This window comes from Daphnia carinata, chromosome 1 (assembly GCF_022539665.2).
Source record: "Daphnia carinata strain CSIRO-1 chromosome 1, CSIRO_AGI_Dcar_HiC_V3, whole genome shotgun sequence".
Classification (NCBI taxonomy): Eukaryota; Metazoa; Arthropoda; class Branchiopoda; order Diplostraca; family Daphniidae; genus Daphnia; species Daphnia carinata.
The window spans coordinates 3574884-3596943 of NC_081331.1; the positions used below are offsets into that span (position 1 = coordinate 3574884).

Sequence of the window (22060 nt, forward strand, 5' to 3'; positions counted from 1 at the left end):
TGTGTTGCCGTGGCAACGAGTCGCGATATTGTCGAGCTGTCGGGTGCACACACGACCAGACAAAGAGGATGAAAACAAAACAGCAGGACTGACGACGACCAAAGGAAATTGAGTTGGCTGTGATATAATAATAATAAGGCTCCCAGAAACTAAAGGTTTCGTCTAATGTTAAGACGATCCTGGTATTACCGTCCAGTTGTCCAGGTTCTTAATTCGGCAGTTCAACGAAGCGACGCGGCCAGCAAGGGCAGTGATGTTTTTCGAAGCTTCCGGCACAAATCGCGGTCCTTTTAGCGAAAAGGTCTTATCGTCCGAGTTTTTTGTTGAGTCGAATGCCGTCTCTAGATTCATGGACTGTGGTGGTGCTAGCGGAGACTCTGTTTTTGCAGCCATCACCGTCCCGTCAGCTATCGTAGTGATCGATGATGTAACGATGGACGTTCCATTCTTGGAGACATTAGCCACGTTACAACAACCTGCCAGAATAAAAAGGTGGGAAATGAAGAACATGATCTATAATTAAAATTAACTAGACATCATCTTTTAGAGAGTTCGAAGCTCTTCAAAGATATTCCGGCAAATGGTGAGGCAATAATCTAAAACTGATGCTGTCAGCAGTTAAAAGATAACACGTTATCGATCTGTTTTTTTCCTTCAACACGATTGAACCCTGACGATAGACGGCAGTTTGCAATCGATAGCAAATTGGATTTCAAACCCAAAATTGGCTCCAGAATTCACCGTAAAATTTAAAGAAAAAAAATTCAAATCAGGGTAGGATTCAATTAGAAAAAAGGACAATAATTGTTGATGTCATAACTCAAGATGAGGACAGTGCAAAATGCTGTACAATCAAAAGCAGCGATGCAAACCAAGAAACTAAAGAGAAAAAGGCGGGCACAGAACAAGATGATGGGAAGAGATTTAAACGAAATTCAGTCAGAAAACAAAATAGTTGAAGCGTATGTTGGTCTTTTATATGGGCAGATCTTCTCTCTTTAGCAATCCGTCCCACGCTCAACCGCCCTTTTCTCGTTCTTCTTCCTGACAGCCACCCCATTCGATCTCATCCGTTCATCCACATCTTACAAATATCGCCCGTCTCATCCAGTCAGTATATGCTGCCGGAAACGCGCCGGAGAAACCGGAAAAGACCTAGTTCCAACCGAATTCTTGACGAGGCGTATCGTGGACGATGCTTTTTGGCATTGAGCGCACTAGCGGCATGAATATTAGAAAGCGGGACCAACGGTTTTAAAACCGCATGTGCGTATTCCCTATCCTACGCTAAACACGGGCTCGTGAATAAAGAAGTGGTCGTTAAGAATTGATAGGAAAATGGTCTGAAACTTTGGTTTTGCAAGCAAAGTCTATGCCAGCCGTTGATTAAACATTGACCCATCCGTCTTGTATGAGCGCAAGAAGAAAAAATGGGATCCGCATGTTTCATTTCCGTCTAGTGGGTACAAGTCAGGCGTGAGAGCCCACACAACCCCACAAAAAAATAAAGAAATAAATACGTGAAGCCGTGATGGGTATTCCTTATATTCTATTACATTGAAAAGGAAATTTTGTGCTCTTATGTAAACTTCAGATAACCGCTTTGTCGAATTTTGCATGGGTACGCTTCACTACTACGTTTGAAACATACCATCAAGACTAAACAAACAATAAATAAACATAAATACTAAACCCGCAAACAATCAATGCACTCGTCAATAATTAGTTGAGCTACCAAACAATAAGAGGAAGCGCGTTCAAACCGCATTTATGAATTATTTGATTAAACGTGAATAAGTGTGCGCTTTGATTAAAGTTTGCTGGTTTTCACACAACTTTCAAGGTCCAATGTCTGCGACGCGACATTGATTTTCCATCATGACGCTAATGGAGAACTAGTTGGCAAATATGAGCTGTCTTTCGGCTACTGTTGGTTGTAGCTCGGTATTATTAACAAATTAAAAGCCTAATTTGCATACCGAGGAAAAACTCATTTCAGTTCTTCCTATCTTCAAAAGAGGTTGACCGACATTTTCGATGACGGGTGTGTCCGAGTAAAGACGACCTCGAGGCCAAACGGGAATACATTAACGAGAGTGTACACACACACACACACACTGTATATTGCAGAAATCTCATTGTTGATAGCGAAGTGCTTGCACGCAAACCGGTCGGAAGCAAAGGCTCTCCAAATCCGTACACACAAACACCGTTAGTGATCAAAGCACTTTAGCCTTTTAGCAAAAGCTGTGAATATGTTTCTCGATTCAATCTTTTTCTTTTTTTTTTCTACTTTTATTTGAATTTTACTTCGCTTTCATCTTTTCAAATGTGTTTTCTTGTGCGGAGCACTTCTATAGACCCATCAACTCATGGCGTGTGGCATACTACTCTTCAAAGCCGACGTGAAACAAGTGATGGCTCGCAAAGTGCATTTAGCGAGACCTCCAGAAAGTTTTCGCCTTGTGGCTTTTTGTATGGGACTTTTATACAAGTCGTAAAACGACCGAAAATGGCACGGTAAAAGCACGTTACACCCAACCACTTTTGTTGACCGTCCATGCACTCATAGTTACGCCAAGTCCTTAACAAACGAAAACGAATCGCTGGACAGGATCTGACGTTTGGTATTTTGTAATTCCCCATTTATGCCCCTCTCTGATTATGACGTTCGAATGAAAAACGGTGGTAGTTTAGTGTTTGAGGGCATCACTGCTCATTTATTGGCTAGCTGGTAGCGAACTACGTGACGATGATGACGACCGGAATAAGTCACTTTTTTCGTACATTATCCCACATCTTTTCATAGACACTTAAAGGTCAATCTTGACAGGGAAAGGCCAGTCTATTAGGCGATGTATGTGAGACCCCTCACAGCCAATCTAAGAAATATAGCTTGATATAATTGATGGAGCCGAAGTGTTAGCACAGCTGCGACGGGATGACGTGCACCTCTATCGCATCTGCTACCAAGTCACTTCTTTCTTTATTGTTGTAAGCTATAGCCGACAGCATAGCAACACACAAATCTTTTTCTTTCTTTTTTCCCACAGCTTTTCATTTATTTAATTATTATTTTTAACATATAAAAGACCAATTTCCCCTTTCTCAAAGAAATATATATTACAATACGTATGGGCCGAACGTAACGATTGCCTAAAGCGACTTCTTTCTCAACAGCTTATGAGAACGGGTAAGAGACTTTATTGACTGCAAAACTAACAGCAGCCTCTCTTCTTTTTCATTAGCCGCTGTTTGATTTGTTGGATTCAGGAAATGAATTGTCGGCTATCGATTGGAATGTAGGCACATTGGCACGCGAATGAACAACAAAAAAAGAATACACACCAAAATGCATGCAGAATCTCATAACCATCCTTTTCTTCGTTTCCTTCATCTTGCCTAGGCTTATTTACCTTCTCGCTTTATCCCTTTTGCACGCAGTTTGTTGAAAAATGCGTTGTGATTTACTTACGCCAAGATCATCGTTTCATGGTTCGTGCAAGGGTAACGCCTTGATTTTTCGTGAAGCGCGCTTTATTTAATCATAAGGTTGAAAACGAAGAGGAAATTGCGTTTTTGCGTGATGTATATTTTGCGATTGTTTCATGATTTCAAATATTGTTTTTTTGCCACCTCTTGCGTTGTTTGAACGAAAGAACCGTGACGCTATTTAATATGTTACATTCGTGAGTTGTCGGCAGTATTCAGTGCACGTTTGCCCTACGTTTTGTATACTTATCGCGAGCATTACATAATCACTGGAGCGCCTTGAGTTTGATAGCATCTCGACGAATTTTCCAGAACGTTGGGTCCGCATCCTTATGTTGAGTGCCCGTCCCTTTATCCGACTTCGTGTTTATTAAAACTACGGGTCTCTCTTTGCCTCGCTAATGACAACCTATTTACAATTGAAGCCTATGTATTAACGACCCCAAAAGCTATTAGAAGGTCTGCTGGGCGTTACTTCCTTTCCGTCAAAGTTCTCTCGGATAAGAAAGGCACCCAAAGAGGTCAACACCATCAGTCGTGGACAGTCGAGGAATGAGAGGCGAAGGTTGATGAGGAATTAATTCGAGCAACACGGATTCGCGTTTTGGGATACGTTGCAAATCACCAATGTCGTACAACACTGTAATATGCGTGTCGAATGTAAGAAAAAAAAACCTGAATGATGGAGTGGATCCTCATCTTGTCTTAGGTCCTAAAGAAACATGTGCTGCACCAGCAACCTCACTCAAAGTGATGGATGGCTGACGCAGCGTATCATTTCTTTTTGCCTTGCTCTTTGTTCTAGGCTCTTTTTCACTCTCTTTTGTGAATACACCCAGCAGACACGGCCTTTAATATGTGCTCCGTTGCACCCGCCATTTCCACGTATATATCCCGATGTGTGTGCGGGAGTTTATCTATATAATTCACGGCCTAATCTCTTTTAACGGTTATATGTATGTGTGTGTATGAAAAACGCACTATATCCTCATTAATATGGTAGGGGACATCTTGTTCCCTATTATTTTCTTTTTCCAGGGAACAGACTACACATTGTAACTTTGGAAAACTAAGAAATTTATGGTAGACGATGGATGGTCTTGCAGCAAAACTGTTAAAGCCCTTCGAGCGTAGCAGGTTGCTACAGAGCATCTATAGTATTTGGACCATCATTACTGTAAATTAGTGAGTGCTGTCACCGTGCAACGGCTATATAAACGTTGTCAACAGAGGCTAAGTAGAAAAGAGGTGGACAGTCGACTATCTTCATCCCGGAAGCTTTACACTGTCAGACTTGATTCAGCACGACTGTGTTTTCCACGCTGTGTCACTTTGGCGAGTATTTGGTTACTTTTGGGCGGTATATTAAACGAAAAGCTGAAGACTAAGTCGTAGGTTCTTCCTCTCTATTCATCATTTACCCGATCGATGAACAGTAACGTCGACATTGATGTGAATTGCAATGCTGATGAAACGCGAAAAGCTGACAGCAGTTTCCCCTTTGTAGACGTATGGACAGTAGACAGCCTTGTCAATCACTTTTGGGCACTTTTGAAAGAGAATGCCCGTCAACGGAAATTAACCCCTTCTGATGCTATACCCTAGGTAAATAAAAGGTCTTTTTGCAAGTCAACCATAGATCCCACACGTATAAGCAAAGATGTGTTGATCTATTTGACATTGATGGGCGCAGCAGCTGTTAGATGCGCATTGCAACGGCTACTCTTGTTGCCATTCCCTGAAAGCGGGAATAGTGCAAAACTATTAGCTCAGCTGGAAACAAGCAAGTCGCCAAGATTTTGTGTCGCCTCTTGGGTAAAGTAGTTTGCAAGCTATCGGCGCGTCGGTGCACATATTCTACTTGGACATACGTCGTTTATACCCTATGGGGATTGATGTACTAAAACATTGGCCAAACAAATACGAAATGCAGTCGAATCAATGTTCGTCGTCATGTCGCAAAACCTGAATCTGTTGTGATTTAATTGGAAAGCTCCTCACATATTTGATGATATGTTCCCCCGAAACCCTTTATCCAAGAGAATATAAATTATTTGTACGTTGACATAATACAAAAGTAAAATCCACTATCCACTGTATATGCACTATGTTCTCGGAATGCATTTTTGTTTCTTTCCAGTTGCCAATTGTGAATTTTTCAACTGTGTCAAAAGTCAGGTCGTAGGGAACACAGGCAGTCATCCGAATCAAGAAAAAGAAGATCTATGTGCACTCGAGAGGGAGAGAGCGTACTTTATTTATTAACTTTTTGAACTCTAAAATTTTTATTGAATCTTTTTATGATAGCGTGTTGTCGGATGTTGTTGTCAGAAGTATCAGAAAGTCCTTAGCACGATGGCTATTTCAATCTCTGTCGTTTCTTTTTTTTTTTCACTGGACAGGTCCGTTACCGAGAAAATCAAACGGAAAAGGAAATAGCGATAAGACGGAGCCTCTTTGGTAAATGTTTAGTTTAACTGCAGCCACCATTACTTGACACGTGCATCAGTCGGATGCGCAATAGATAGAGGGAAACTCCAAGATCCCGACGTACGACAGCACCAGGTGAGAAATTGACACGAGATAAGATTCTCTTAGATCGCTTTTGAAGTGAAGCAAAGACATGAATCGATCAATGCAACCTCCCGCTTTGCTCGGAATCCTTGTGTATGTTATTCAGACGAATCCTTCCCACGCACGCATTACGTATTGGATTCCAAGAAGGTGTATAAACACGTTAGCGATACACCATGTAGTAATGCCGGCGTCATTATTTTTGAAGCTAAAAATGATTGACGTAAAAAATATGTATCTAAACTAGGTAAATCTAGTACCGAACGTTGGATAGGAATCCATTGCTCGTTTTACTGTGTGGCGTCTCATTTTCTATTCAACAAGAATCCGCGTTTCGTAGAATCGAAAATACTGAGACGGGATTTTAGGCGATTGGAATAGGCTGTTCCCGTATGGAAAACAAGTTGATCTTCAATCCAGGACACGTAGCACTTATATATATATGCGTAAATATGAAGAAGCGAGCCTCTGGTTCGAGTCCGTCGCTCCTGAGGGGTTATGAACTATTCTGGTTATAGTTGGTGGCCAGTCAGCTATACGAGACTTGTGCGTGACGGCTTTTTTATTACTGTTACATGTTCGTCATTAAAGATATGGCAGTCCTATATTGTTTTCCTAATAAGACCCAAAGAATACTTGAGATCCGATTGGTTTCTCCCAAAGTCTATCCTATAAGAAATCACGAAAATGCACTTAGTTCATCTCGTTTGCTCTATTGACACATCACTTGTGTTATGATTGGCAAATAGAAAATCTTTCATATACAAGTAATGTAGCTTATATGGAGCAATAAAAGCCTTCACTTTCGTTCCCCCCATGGCGCCCCACCCAATTGTACTTTCAAGTGGCTTTGTTCATCAGTTTCTCATCTGGCTCGTCTCTGTCACATTCACTTGTTTTTTTTTTCTTTCTAGTGTTTATTTGCTTGTTTTCCTGATGTTGTTGCCGTCGTTATTCTCCTCTTTCTTCTTTCTCATTCTATATGGATTTTTTCTTATTTCATCAGCTCCATCAATGCCAAGAATTCGCGGAGCCCATCACAGCAGATTTCCCTTTCATCCGTTAGACTGTCGTGTCTAGTTTTCCTTAAGGATCGTCAAGGGGAGAACCAAATGGCAAGACGAATAAGTATCCGTTGATGGGCTCCATCTGCGTGATGATACAACAGCATTTGCTAGCCGTTGCCTCCTGTACCATCGCCATAACACTAGTTCGTAGAATACTAAAAAATACCACCACCAAAACCACTTTGGCTTCTGTCATTCTGAATCCTTTTTTTGGTTGTTTTCGTCTTCGTTCCATTTTCACCCTCTGTGGTTGATTTATTACTTTTAAATAGCATTAACTGATGGCAGAAAAAGCTTGGCCTTGGTTAGATTTCGGATAGGATATAGAGATCATTAACGTTTCGTGTTGGGATCTTGTTTGCTGTGGCTATAATGTTGTGAAGTTGAGCTCTAAAATCCCACGAAATTCGTCTTTTCTGTTCAACACTTGGCGTTAGATATCAACCTATTAGATCGCCAATGTAAGGATTCATTCGCACTTAATCGCTGCCGTTTTGTATTCCATTCTACTGACTAGATGTCTTAGAATAACATATATATCTTCATTTCATCAAGAAAGAAATAATGAAATGCCACTCATTTCTATGCCCCTCCAAAAGGAGCTATTAGTTCCGAAATTGCGAATAAGGAAGGAAGGATGTTTAGTAGTACGGAAAGAAAAAAAAAATGCTTGGGAGAGCATCGTGGTACCATATTGTATACATCGTACGAAAAAGACAGAGACAAAATAAAAAAGAGAAACAAAGAATGAAAAAAACGACCAAATGAAACAAGAATACGTCAACAAAGAAAGTATGCGTTTAGTTCAGGAAACAGGATGGGTGGAGGAAAAAAGCAAGCTCACTTAGCACCAATGCCAAACGATCCCCTGTTTTTGTTTTTTTACGATTCGTTCCCGTTCTTAAACTTACGCGGCTGGCAGAGTAATTTAAAACAAAGAACAATAAAAGGCAACAGTAGCAAGAAACTAAATAGATAAGAATAGCGAGACCGACAACAGAATCACTTGATTAAACCAGCCGTTTTTTAAGTAAAAGAAAACAAAGTGCTGTTAGCGCACCATCTTCGATTTGTTTTTTTGTTTGTTTTTTTTGCATTTTATTCGAAAACTATAAGGCGAGTAAGAAAATGAACTTGATGTCCGTGATTTTCGTTCGTTTCTGAATCGATATCGTGTATTTGATGTGAACGAAAAGTGGGAAGGCCTTCCCACTTTTGACAAAATCTGCAAATTACGACATCTCTTCAAATTCGACAAAAACCACAAGTAATAATAAAAATTGAGCGCCGGTTTCGATTTAGTTATTGGTTTTCTCGTTTAACCAACCGTTTATTTTATATTTAAAAAAAAGTATTATTAGCGCATCAGCTTTGATTCTTTGTTTTTTACATTTAATTAAAAATCTATAAGCCCAATGAGAAAATGAACTTGATTTACATGATTTTCATTTAATTGGGAATCGAAACCATGTGTTTTATAGCTATATCTGGATATATTAAAAAAAAAAAAATACCTCTGCTCAAAATTAAGCCCGACAAAATAAGCCCAACAGAATAAGCTCGATTTTTTAATTTTTTTAAACTCCTAAGATACAGCAATACAAATACAACAATAAATTTTCGATTCGAAATTGAACGAGTATCACAAATAGGATATTTGTTTTGGCATAGGGCTTATAGTTTTTGAATAACTTGTAATAAACAACAAACCCAAATATGTGCGCTACCTGCTGGCGCACCAGCAGCGCGTTGTTTCCATATATTTCAAAAACGGCTAGCTTAACTAGAAAATAATTAATTTAAATGAACTCAGCGTTTTTTTTTTTAGGTAATGTTAAGATCCAAAGTTAGTATCTAAATTACAAGACAGAATTTCTGCCGTACTCAAAATTAAGCCCGACAAAATAAGCCCGACTTTTTCGCCCATAAAATTTTTTTTTTGAGACACCTACATATAACTATAAAAATACATGGGTTAGACTCTAAATTGAGCAAATATCACAAATATGACATTCGTTTTAACATAGGGATAATAGTTGTTTAATAAATCTTAATGAACAAGAAACCCAAATATGGGCGCTACCAGCAATTGCTGGCTTCCATTTAATTATTGTATTTCTCGTTAAACCAACCATTTTTTTCATAAAATAAAAGCAAAGTGCTTTTAGAACGCCAACATGGAATTTTTAAAGCGGCTCCATTTCAGTCTATATAGTATCCTAGATATTATATAGCATTCCCTGTAGAGAATATAGGCTTACATGATTTTGACTGGGCCCTTTAGCAACATCGATTATAAATGGTGAAGCAAAATTTTGTTTCAGGGAAAATCTCTTGGTGGGCGGGAATCGCATTACGCGACTGAGGAAAAGCGGAAGCGAAAAGTGTTTCAATTTGAATCGACAAGAAAGACGAAAAATCGAAGATGGAATTAGAAAAATAAAAATAAGCGTCAAGGCAACGATAATATGGAAGCAAAGTGAAACACCACGGGCTGTTTATTTACATAAAGCGATACCTTGTTTGTTTTTTTTCTTTAAAGAGGGATCTGTATCTAAGCATTTCTTTTTCATCCTTTTCGATCGCGTCAGCGCAGTTGATTTCCCTTTTTTTTTTATCTCTAGAGTCCTACATAATCATGCGCTACCTTTGAATTTTTTCTCCTTTTTTTTCTTGCCTTTTTGTGAACTCGTTTCTTTTGTTTTTCGTTACCCTGGAAAGGCTTACGAGGCTTTCGGCTGATACACGGCGTGACGAACAATAATTGATTGCGACAGCAACGTGGTAAGGGACGCGTCCTGACACGTCGCGGATCTAGCCGCAGTAGTAAAAGGGAAAAGCAAAAAATACATAAATAAAAATAGGAGTAAAAACATAAAAGGAAAAGTCAGAGTGCGGCAAGGCAGAAAGAGCCGATCCGCCAAAGGTTTTGTTTCAGACTTCAAAGAGCGCATTATTGTGCGTCGCAACCGAAAAAAAACGATGAGCATCAAATCAAGCAGACTTTAAAAGTATTCAAACGCGAAAAAAAAGGAGGAAAAACCAACAATTAAAAAAAATTTTATTAACCATAAATGCGCTAAAAACTTTGAAAAGGGAAAGCGTCGATGGCAGCGAGCAGTTTATTTATTTACATGTCGTCTAACTTTTCACATCATGCTGAGGACAGTGGGCGACGCCAACTGCTTCCTCACGTGCACATTAACTCGCTGCACAACGCCGTTCAGACAGTGATGCCGTAATCTGGTAAACTGACGAAACTCGGCGACTCTATGTTAATAGTTTGATTTTCTTATTTATTTGTTCATCCATTACTTCCGCAAATAGAACAGCCCCTATCGACCGGCCAGACTGTCTGTATAGACCATATCGATGTGTTTATAGGACGCCGGATATCGACCGCTGCTTCTTCTTAAATGCTGCCTTCCATTCGACCGAGTTATAAGCGACCCTATACACAATGATGAGTCTAACAATCGCGTTGGACGGTCTGCTGCAATAGAAAACAAGGGTAAAAAAAAAAAAAGAATCCGTGTGAGCACAATGTTTGGCGTGCCTTTTTCGAGATATTTTATCAATGTTACAAACTCTACAAAATAACGTAAGGATGTAGGATACGTGGGGAGAGATGAAACGCTGATGCTAAAGAAAACAGCGGAGGCCTTTGAGAACAGGCCGTTTGCGAGATTTGATGTATGGTTGTTGCAATGATTCTTCCCCTATAATTCTATCCGTTCGCACCCAATAATATCAGATTTTTGTGAAATGAAATAAAATAGAGCTTTACTGTTCTATGCGTTATGTCAGCAGGGGCGTTAGCTTATGGGTTGCAACGAAATCTCATGGAATTCTATAGCTCCCCCTTCCGTCGTTTCGTTCGGTTATTGTTCACACCACACCCTTTTCTCTCTCTCCTGCGACGCTTTTATCTCACACAAGTTCGATCGTTATCTTGTGCCAGCGGTTTGCCACCTCCTTTTTGGCCTCTGACTGCGAACTTCCTCCCGATTTTTTTATCAAAGCCAGAGATATGGTCTCTAACTCGACCGCGAAAGTTTGTGAAAACGCGCTAGAGATTCGCGGCCGCCACAGCCACACAAACATTTGGGGTGGGTAGAATATCAACTGGGATTTATTTGGCTCGTTTCCTCCTCCCTCCTTTTGTGGGTCGTTCTTTCCCTCTTCGCCTTTTGCTTGCCACGTACCTTCCTGCCTAAGAAGAATATAAAAAACACAAGTGACGTCAAAGACGCTACATACCCCATAATTCATGCATGTCATTTGCATAGCTGCTTCCCTATCTATGATTTTTCTAGTTTGTTTGTTTAGCTCTAAATCTGCGCGATGATGCAGCATCAAAGATACACATCTTTTGAATTTTTTTTATTGTACTTCTAGGAAAAATCATGAAACAAAATGATTGCAAAATCGATTTGCTTACGTACGACTTTCAAATATCGGTTTGCAAGGCAAGTGGATTACTCCTACACCTGCTCTTCTCATGAATAGTTGATGATGGTTCGGCAAAAAAGAAGAACAAAAGAAAAATTGTTGTCACAAACATGACATTCATCAACACAAGCCTTTATAAAATTCGTTCTCAAAATTATTAAAATTGAAAGTAACCCTTTTTTTTCATCCAGCCTTTTGCAGCATAACGTTTTCCCTACGGATGGCTGGTGGATTGCGTTGTGGAGAAACTAACCGACTACTTCTTGTGCGAACATTGTGTCAACGTACTGCTTTGAGCGTCGTGTTTTGTATGACGGTCCGGTATTACGGCGATGTAGTTGAATGTAGATGAGAACGTCAAGTTTGGAATGAGAGGTGTTGCTCTAAACCTCTATTCTTATGTGTAGTTTAAATCAACGTTGTGAATAACACAAACAGATCTATTGAGAACGGAGAGAGAGAGAGAGAGAGAGAGAGAGAGAGAGAGAGAGAGAGAGAGAGAGAGAGTATGATTCAGTAGCCACTTGACAAGCAGTTAATAAATAAGCATCATGTTTTTCGCTTAGGGATGCAATTATCATTAATCAAGTCCTCACCGAAATGTTTTATTTATCCGTGACATCTGTTCGGACAGATAAACGAATAAACGAATAATTGTTTTATCCATTACTATACATACCTTTTTCATTTTCCAATTTAACTGTAGACTTTTGCCAGCGCCAGGGCCATCCACGTAATCACCGTACACGTAAAAACTCGTTTATTTTCAGCGCACGCATGATATAGTAGGGCCAAATGATAAAGAGCACGTATGAAAAAATACGGCACGACGGGTTGTACGGCATAGATCATATGGTTGGTCAGCAAGGACTAGGCGGCTTGGGGATCTCGACTAACGTTCAAACGAAAAAAACGAAAACACTATCTCTTTCGATCTCTATCTCACTAATATAATGTACTCTCTCTCTCTTTATCTAAAGATTGAGAGCAAGACGGCGACAAAAAGTGAGAAAAAACGGAGAAAGCAATATAGAAGAGAAGAAGGAGAGGCCAAGAGGAAGAAGAAGGTGAAGAGCAACAAGATCAATACTCGCAGCCGGAGAAGCTTCGCCACCCAGCATCAGGGCACAACACAAATACATAGAATGTCTTATCTAATTCATTTTCAATGTTGCTTGCTTTTTCTTGTATGGTAACCCCATCGTTGATGATTACAGCGCACAACTTCTCACAACAAGAAATAAAATAAAGAAATTCCACACATCGTCTTCTACGTCTTCACAGATGTAATCCATCTAAATGCTTCATCCTTGTTTTGGTAAATTCTGTCTTTTTCTCGTTCTTTTCGAATGGTCTCTTCTTGTCTGTTACGATACAGAAGCTCTCATTTTTGCCGACATGCAACAACGCCCACGCGTTCACAATGTGTCGTCTTCAGAGAAAAACTGTTGACATTAAGCAGGCTTTTCTGTTTGTCGGCAGATCTGCAAACTTCATGACGGCCCTGCGCAAGATGCAAAACCAGTAATACGTGAAATAAACGAGGATGAAACGCGACAGATGTGTGAGGGACCCTTCGTCTTTCACATTGTCTCGTATCGGACCGAGCAATTCAAGCATATTGCATAAGTTGCTCGCTTTACTTGTCCATAATAGGCGCATGCAAATGGTTTTCCCTTGGTTTTGTTCTTTTCCCCTTGTTTTCGCAAGCTTTTTATCCGGGCTTCCTATTTCCGTATACTATAATACGTTGGGCTGTCCAAAATAAAATGAAAAAGACAAGGGCAAAATGTTTCAGTAGGAGGGCCTGTGCAGGAACTCGTGGTATTGCGGGATTCATTTCGCGGTATAGCTCGTTCTTATCCAGGCACTAGATGCTCGGCCATGTCTCTCCCTGATGCGATTTCGTTCAGCCGCCTAGAAAATCCTTTTGCCGCTTTTTCGATGGCTTATTTCCTTTACGAATTTTTTTTTCCTTCTGTGGTCGTATGGCGACTGGTTCAGCATTTATGAGATGGTGACAGTCTGTTTCTTTTGATAACAACTTTCCCACCGTTCGTGGTTTTCTTTTTCCTTTCATCTTTGATCGTTCCATACATGACAGGAAAATCAAGTGGAAACATTTTTAATAGCTGAAAACGTCGTAAATTGTTTTGCCGATCAAATCCGATGAAAAAACAGTTCACTGAATTCGTTGTGTTCGTGTTGAGAATTTAACAATTACTTTTATTCTCTTTTATAGGTTCCTCGAATTAATGAATCGTTACAAATAGAATATTTTTTTTTTCTTTCTCTACACAGTTAGTGTATCTCTTGATCAAACCAAACTTTCGTGGCGGATGCGCATTATAAGAAGAGAACGAGAAAATGTTTTGATATTATAAATTATCGTGAACGAAATGGGGAAAAATGGGACCGAGAATCGGGACTCTCTTTTGTAAGCCAAAAAAAAAAGAGTAGGGGTATGGAGGGGTAGAAATGGGTGGAGTTGGTACCCATGCGATATGTAGACGGTTGCAAATGGTGTGTCAAGCTATATCGTGCTGGTACGTATTCCCGTAAATATGACGACACGCAAAAGATCCGTTTTCAGTTGCAGTCGTCATTCTCACGCAACGTTTCTATAAAAATGATAAATCCTCCTCCGCCTTCTTTTTGGGGATGTGCATCACGCCGATTATAGTAGCCAACGCTCTTCCATCATCATTCGCCATTCCGATTCAATGACCAATGTTTTAGACAGCCAAGCATCGCACCGTCTCGTTTTGGATTGGGGTCGAATGAAACCGCGGGATCGGGACCAGAGAAAGAAGGGAACAAAAAAAAATATCGAGATGTCCCTATACATAAAAAAAACGAGAAAATTGAAGGGCGAAAGAAAAACAGAGGGATGAAAAGATGAGGCCACCAATGCGATCATATATCACTCAGAGGTCGACAGTGAACGACATAGAAATGTGACAAGAAGCATACGAGCCACTACGTTATAGCTGGTCTAGGTCACATACTGTGCGGCAAACGATCCTGTCTATCCATTTGCCTGCCTCTATTTATTCCCAAGTTCCGATAGATATATTCCCAATGGTACACGAAGCTGTTGTAGCTAACAATCTTCCATCGTTCATCTTTTTTTTCTAGTTTTTGCGGGTGCCCTTTTGACGTAGAGACATTTACACACACCCTTCCGGTGCTCTCGTACAGAAAAAGTGCTTGCTGCCTTTGCGTCTCGGTCGTACCATTCATCCCACAGAGAATCAATGGTTTAACCACAATAAGGGCGTTGGCTGCTTATTTGATATAGGCTCAGCCGCAGTCGACCCAATGCGGCCTCTTCAGTCACCACAACTCGGTCAGTTCAAATAGACAAGCCAATTTTCGTGGGAAAATGTCAAAAAAAGACGCGTGTCGTAAAAAAGAGCTGACCAGCTGTGCGAACTTGGAAGTTCGCCATGGTTGTTGGAGACCTCTAGCATACTAATAGGGTCTCGTCAGTTGAGTAGCAAACTGTCTAAAGAGCCTACTGTTTTGCTGCATCAGTAATGTTCTCTTTTTTTCTGAAGGCAAGTGAGGCCGTTTCAGTGACTAAAAAAGGCAGTTGAAAGTGCCTTAATCCACGTGAAATGCAACTTTGCACTCATCCGGTGGCATTTGCTGGAAATCTGCAATGGCTCATTCGTGCATGTTTATTAACGGTGCTTGAGAAAATTCTCAAATTCCAGTTAAGACAATCACATTTGTAGAGCTAATAAATTTGAAACTCCACAGGGCTATAGGGTGAGTCTGCAATCCTATACGACTGGATGACCGTCTGTCATTCATTACTCCAAATGCTCTGGGGCTGTGTATACATAACGAGTAAGATAGCGACACAATGCCTAGGGAGGAAAGGTTGACAGCGTAAGAATAGGAGAAGGAAAGAACAACAAAACCAACACTCGAATCAAGCAGCTGTTTTAACTATATATGTGTGTGTAGTGAAACTTACCACTTGCGACTAACGAGAAAGCGAAGACAACGTAACGCAGCCTGGCGATCATGATGATGAAGCCACTTCACACGAATCGCGTCACCAATTTCCCAAACGTATTTTAGCAAACACACAAGTCCTCGCTTATGTTTTTACTGTTCTTTTTTCGGGTTGTTTCAATAACGACACCAACGTGATACAACTACAATAAGCTCAGCTGATCCAGTTAATTTCTCTTTCACGATCTCCTTGCTTTTGTGACAAGGTATTTCATTTCTCATGTCATTTGGCCAAACTGAGGCCAAGACGAATCGCTGGTTAATTCGTCAAGCTCCCATTTTTCTTTTTTCTGGGTTTTCAGCGTTTTGCAAATAGTCCATCCGAAATAATGGCAGTTGAATGAGACAGCCGTCAACCTGACGAGCGCTTCCGTAGAACTAAGATAGGTTCAGCGTTCAACACGAACAGATTTGAAAAGACAACAAAACAAAAACAAGTGAAACGATGATGATCGAACAAGAATAGCCTGCGTCTTCAAATTTTAAGAAGACTTGCCGGTGCTGCAGCGTGAACGATTCAGTGTGTTAGAAAGTGTGAACTGCGAGTCTCAGTCACGACTGGTGCTGACGGTAGTCAGGGATCAACTGACGAGGGGTACTGGATCACTGGACTGGATCACTGACTGAAAAGAGGGAGGGTAGGAAAATAATAATAAAAAAAAGAAGTCGCGGTTTTGTGTGTCGCTGGCTTTTGTGCCTGGAACGCGGAGCGATCGCGTGCGTGAACCACCCGAGACGTGAAACCTTCTGTTTCCTTTGCCGCTTTATATCAGCGTGAGTTACCGACTGCTGCACGTATCCTATAAAAAGCGCTCAATTCCTGGGCTTGTGCTGGTCTTGCTGTCTGTGACATGCGCGACGCACCGATTCTTCTCTATACTGCTGCAAGCGCCATCACAACTGTGCAAGAAGTGAAGAGCTTTTGGCGCCGCGTCGCTTACAGAGTCAAACGACTCAACAGGGAATAAAGGATAAACTGAAAAAGATGCGATGATATACGATGGAAGCGATCTCCTTCTGGACTTGACTTCTTCCTTTTCACCAGCAATGTGTTCACGCTCGAACCAGTTCGGCGTTCGTTCACGTATTTACAATAATTTCATTATTGTTTTTTAATGACTGCTATCTTCAGACTCTCTGTTCATATCTACTACGCAATACAGCCATTATTCATTTAAAACCACATAAATATGAGAATTAGGTTCTAAAAGAATTGCTGCTCCATGATTCCTTTCGATAAGCCAAGAAAAATTAATATGCATCCACGTATTTTTTTCAGCTGTGTTTCCTTTTCCTCATCGATAGCTCAGTATTGTCGATTGACTTCAATCTTGTCCTATTTTTTTCTCTTGCAGCCGCATAGTTTTCTATTGTCTGCCTCAAAACTTTTCGGGAGTCCGGGCACCATCTTTTTGGAAGGTAACCGTTTCACAGCTGTTTTCTTTTGCGCGTTTTTGTTCACTTTTACGAGATCGGTTCACGTCTTACTGAGCTTAGTCGATTCCCTTGAAATGAACAATTCAGATAGTCTTTTACGAATGGATTATAAATTTTCTCGAAAACAGGGATTCGGGCGTAAAAAACAAGAACACGAGGAGGCAATAAGTGAAATGCATCAGACTCTTTTTCTCTTATCTGTGATATACATACTACTGTGTGACTATGAAAAACATTTTTAAGCAAACATTTCAAAAAATGTTCAGAGTGCATTAGACTTTTGTTTAATACCACGCACAATGAGATGCAACATCGACAGTAAAAAAAAAAGCGTTCCTTTTCGTTTTATTTCTGATTTTATCGTTGCAGCGATAAAATATCAAGCGGATCTACGTTTTCTTTACTTGTTAAAGACGAAAAAAAACAACATACTTTGGATTTTGACGTTGTATCACCAACACAACCCGTGCACTACAGCCAATCTTTTATATATGACTCCTCTGACATTCATCTATATTAAATAAAGATACGTTCGCAAAAACGGGACTCTCAAGTTGCGACTTTTGATTATCTTATTACTACTTTTTTCCCCATCTAGATATTGGTGTTGGATGTAAATAAAGAAATTGAATAAAAAATATATTTTTCCAGAAACTAGAGCTCTTGCTACGAAGGTGTTCTCAGTAAAACAGTTCGTGATTGCGATTTTTAAATGAAGAAGCCATCGTTGTGGAGTCGTTGCCTAGTCAGTTTAGTAAGCGACAGCAAGGAAGCCAAAGTGCAGGGCAACGTAAGAGCCTCTCATCGTAAATTGGGTGAAAAAAAGAAATATGGTCCAACAAAAATTATCTTCCTTTTTGGAATATATCGTTGTAGTTTTTTTTATTTAAATCGGGGACATCAACAGTTAGCCAACGGCCGGGAACAGTCCCGCTTAAATACGCGCAGAATGGCTTTTCGGTACTTAAAATTTTTCGATTTCCAGGAACTGTTATCATCACACGAAGGGAAAACCATGAGTGAAATGAAATTGAACACCTTGCAGGATACGAGGCATTCGTGTGGCTTTCCAATTCCAAATTTATTGACTTTCCAATAGGTTCTGAAATCACAAGTTCTTGCAGTTGTGAAAATAATTATACCTTATTAGCTGAAAATTCAAGATAGAATGCAAATGAAACTTGACAGCACAATCGGTAATGTCCACGCTTACACGTTATGAATCTCTTATACATATGTGTATACACGCAAGTCGTGGTATAGCAATGCACATTGCTTATAATCTAATTGAACATATTCAATGGTTATTACTATATATTTTAATTGAAAAAAATATCGCTGTTATCTTCTTATGTTATTACCGTAAGAGTATACAGCCATGATGGGGTTAAAATATGTTGTTGGATCCTAGAATCAAATTTAAAGAGTTGTACCTTGACCTCGGGAATGATGTGGCTTTCATCTTCGTTGCACGTAAAGCCTGCTTTGTTAGAATCAGGAAAAGGATACGTCTCAGGGCCCATTTCGTTTCACGAAAATATTCTTAGCCACTTTTCCTTATTACGGGATTTTCATTTTGTGTGGGCTTATTGTATAACATTTATACCACTTTCGTTATTAGACTATGTCGCAAAGTTTTTTTGTATCCTATAAAAAAAAACGGGGATAAGCCGGTTTTTACCGGAAATGGAAACAAGCCTAATTGAACGCTCCTTCCGCGTGATTGCAGATCGATAGAAGCTCTTGAACGCTGTTGGTTCTGATATTGGAAAGGAGAGAAAACAGAGAAAACGCATACAAAAGTGAGCTCTATTATATAGTGATATTTAGAGTGGATGTTGGTCTATATTTAGAAATCCGCATCAATCAACCAATCCTTTTGTGCACAAATACAGTACATACAAGAACTGAGATTGGCAATTAACGTCAAGGCGAAGTAGAAAGAAAAAAAACATAGAGGAACTTGTTGTCTCTTTATAGATCGAAATCATTTAGCTAGCACAGAACATGGATCTGTCAAGACTCTTCCCGAACACTCGACAGAGAGGGTTTATTGTTTGTCCTGTTTGAAAACTGGTCAAGTTGACGATATCGTTTCGGACAGTTCCTTCGAGCAACTTTCACGACGATGGTTACAAGTGAAAGCGTAGAGTTCTAATAAGACGGACGAGTGATTCACTAGTCTATAAAAACGATTAACAGAGAGATTGCATGTTGAAAGACAACTTGAAATGGTCAAAGAGGTGCAATAGACTATTTGCCCCTTCAATTGGATCAAACGATCTGCGTATAAGAGATCGAAAAGACGAAGAAAATGGCGATAGGGCAATAAGCAATGGCCAAGTCCCATGGACGACGATAAGACGACGGGCGGACAATTGCTACTGGCCCGCTGTTCTCAGCGGCAAGCAGTAATAGCAATGCTACTAAAGAGAAAAAAAAGACGACTGAAAATCGAGTGGAAAAAGGCAGACGCAATGGTTATAAGGAAACGGACGAATACAGAGAGACAAAAGAATAAATCGAAGGGGATGACAGAACAAAAAGACAATGAGGGCATTACAAACCATATAGTTTGTCCATCTAGATCACGAAACAAAACAAACCTTGTTAGAAGGGGAAAAAAATATGCATATATCAGCAAAGCAAAAAATAAGAAATAATTTGGGGAGACGGATAGAAAAGACAAAGTCAAGTTAAATAGGGTTCCAAACAAACACATTGCATTTTCTTTTTCATCGTTTGCATCCTACTTTTTTTGCGCTCGAATAACAGAGACACAAACTAAAAGCACTATTCACTGACAAATTAAACGTCTTCAGTTGGAAAGCACCATCGAACGTCAGATTTTGGCTATCACAGAAAATAGCTTTTTTTTATTCGCCTAACTTTTTGTTGAATCGCTATGCCTAAATAGGTAAAAGCATTCACTAATTAAAAACGAAAAATGAGTTATCGTGGAAAACTGCCTTCCGGTTGTAACTCTTAAAATAGGAGACACACCCAAAGTTGCTCATGATGTCAAGCCTTCCTCATCACTAACGAGGCTGACAGTCACAAACGCGTGGAGCGAACGTCTCACGACCCTCTTAGAGAGACCAAGTGAATTGACGAGGAACTGTTGGCAGCGTGTGTATTTGTTAATTAACTATGTCAATACTTTGATTAACAAGCCAATGACGGAGAAGAAGCAGTTCGAAACTCTTGCCGCGCTCAGTCACTCCTCTGATCGAGGGGATTTTCGATGACCTTAACGAAGAAAGAAGAACTCAAAAGGGAATTAGAGTGGCAGTCTAATTTGGTGAAAAAATGAAGCCTAATGACCGCATAGTACATGCGAGAATCTGAAAAGCCAGCGAAATTATCACGCTGCTAATTCGTATCCAGTCAATCATGAATAAACTCATTTTCCAGCTGACCACCGTTGCCCTAGATATCAAATTGTACAGCAACGATTACGCATTCATAATTTGGTCACAATTCTCGCTAACTAGTCAAACGTTGTGCACATAGATTGCATATACACGCGACCATCCTTTTTTTTAGATAATAAAGAGTTGGCGACTGCTGATGGACATAGCTTCCGCCTTGGTCAAACTTGCCAAGTAATCAGAGTGAATCGTGTGGATGTTGGCCAAACAAGAGCGGCAGAAGAACCCACAATGCATACTCTACATTGTCAGCAAACATTTCCGATACCACGGCCATCCTACCAGAGGGTGGAGGATAAAAAATAAATAACAGTTCCACCATATAAATCAAATCGAACTTGATGTCCATTAGTCTTGTTGTCTACAATGTATGACGTGACTTCTGTGCCGGGCAACTGCTGTTCATGCTTTTGTTTCAAAAAACAAAGCTAGACTGGTCCAATCGATTGGCAGTGCCCACGTGCAGTGGCCAGCATTGATTGTACTAAGTCCATAAATATGGGCGTTTATTTTGGATAATAACGGAACATTGTTCGGCCTTGTTTTGTGGTTGTATGCTGCCCTTTCTCATTACGTTCTCTGGAAAGGGACATGATTTATAAGTATCAAACAAACTAAGTTGAACAATGTAGACCAAATGGACAAAAAGACAGCGTAATTTTGTGTGATGGAATCGCATTGTCACCAAAAACCTTTATACCGCACAATCAAAGGCGAACGATAATTTTATGCCAAGTTCATCCATTTTACGATTGTTCAACTCGCCGTTCCCTTGCTACTAGTCTCATCGATTGGCGTAGAATTTCAATTGAAAAAAAAACGAAACCAACAATATTCCCGTGCGATGGACGCCTTTTGACCGGCGTGCCCGTTTGCCAATGTCAACAACACGTCAACGTACACAAACTATGACGTACAAGGCAAACATTCACGCAATCGTCTAGAATGCGGTTTCCCCTATGTACACACAAAGAAGTAGGCCAGTGTTATAGCCATATTGATCATGTGTATGGCATCTGTCGTCATTGCGCCTGTCAACTCGTTAAAAAAAATGAACATAAGCGGAAAACGAAACTTTTCGTGCACTTTTCTTTTGTTCATTTTTTAGACAAATGTATTTTTAACATGTTTCCCCTGATTTATTTCTGTTGAGTGAGCACGCAACTTGGTTTTCCTTGTCTCCAACAACATGTAGTGCACAACAAAACGTTGACTTACACTAACTATTTCTCGCATTATCGATTACAAGCGGAAGAATTTGGAAAAAGAATAATCGTGGGCACGGTGGATATTACCCTCTGCAGCCTACGGGTGGGAAAGAATGAGAAGTAGTCTAGAATATAAGATAATAATAATAATAATAAAGGCAAATAAATAAGCAGTTTGACGATGCATAAGAGTGATGCACATAAATTGACTCGTCGGGCGAAAACGGAACAACAATGCACGCATTTTGTGTGACAAAGATTTACTTCGCTATACAACGGTGAATAATATGGATATTTTGTTGCTGCCGTCTTTCGCTTGCCTTGCCATGAGAATGTTGTTCAATTTAGCCGAGTGGAAGGCAAAGGCGAACTC

The 22060-nt window shown here is 40.1% G+C and overlaps 1 protein-coding gene across 1 annotated transcript in view; it reads right to left on the bottom strand.

Moving 5' to 3' along the window:
- The window catches only part of LOC130692467 (uncharacterized), a 30127-nt gene extending 13846 nt beyond the window's left edge, over positions 1-16281 (bottom strand). The window contains exons 1-2 of the mRNA XM_057515582.2: positions 15571-16281; positions 190-476 (exon numbers count right to left, since the gene is read on the bottom strand). Of these exons, the coding sequence (XP_057371565.1) occupies positions 190-476; positions 15571-15622 (339 nt within the window). The 5' untranslated portion in view covers positions 15623-16281. The remainder of the gene's footprint in view (positions 1-189; positions 477-15570) is intronic.
- Positions 16282-22060: the final 5779 nt, after the last annotated feature.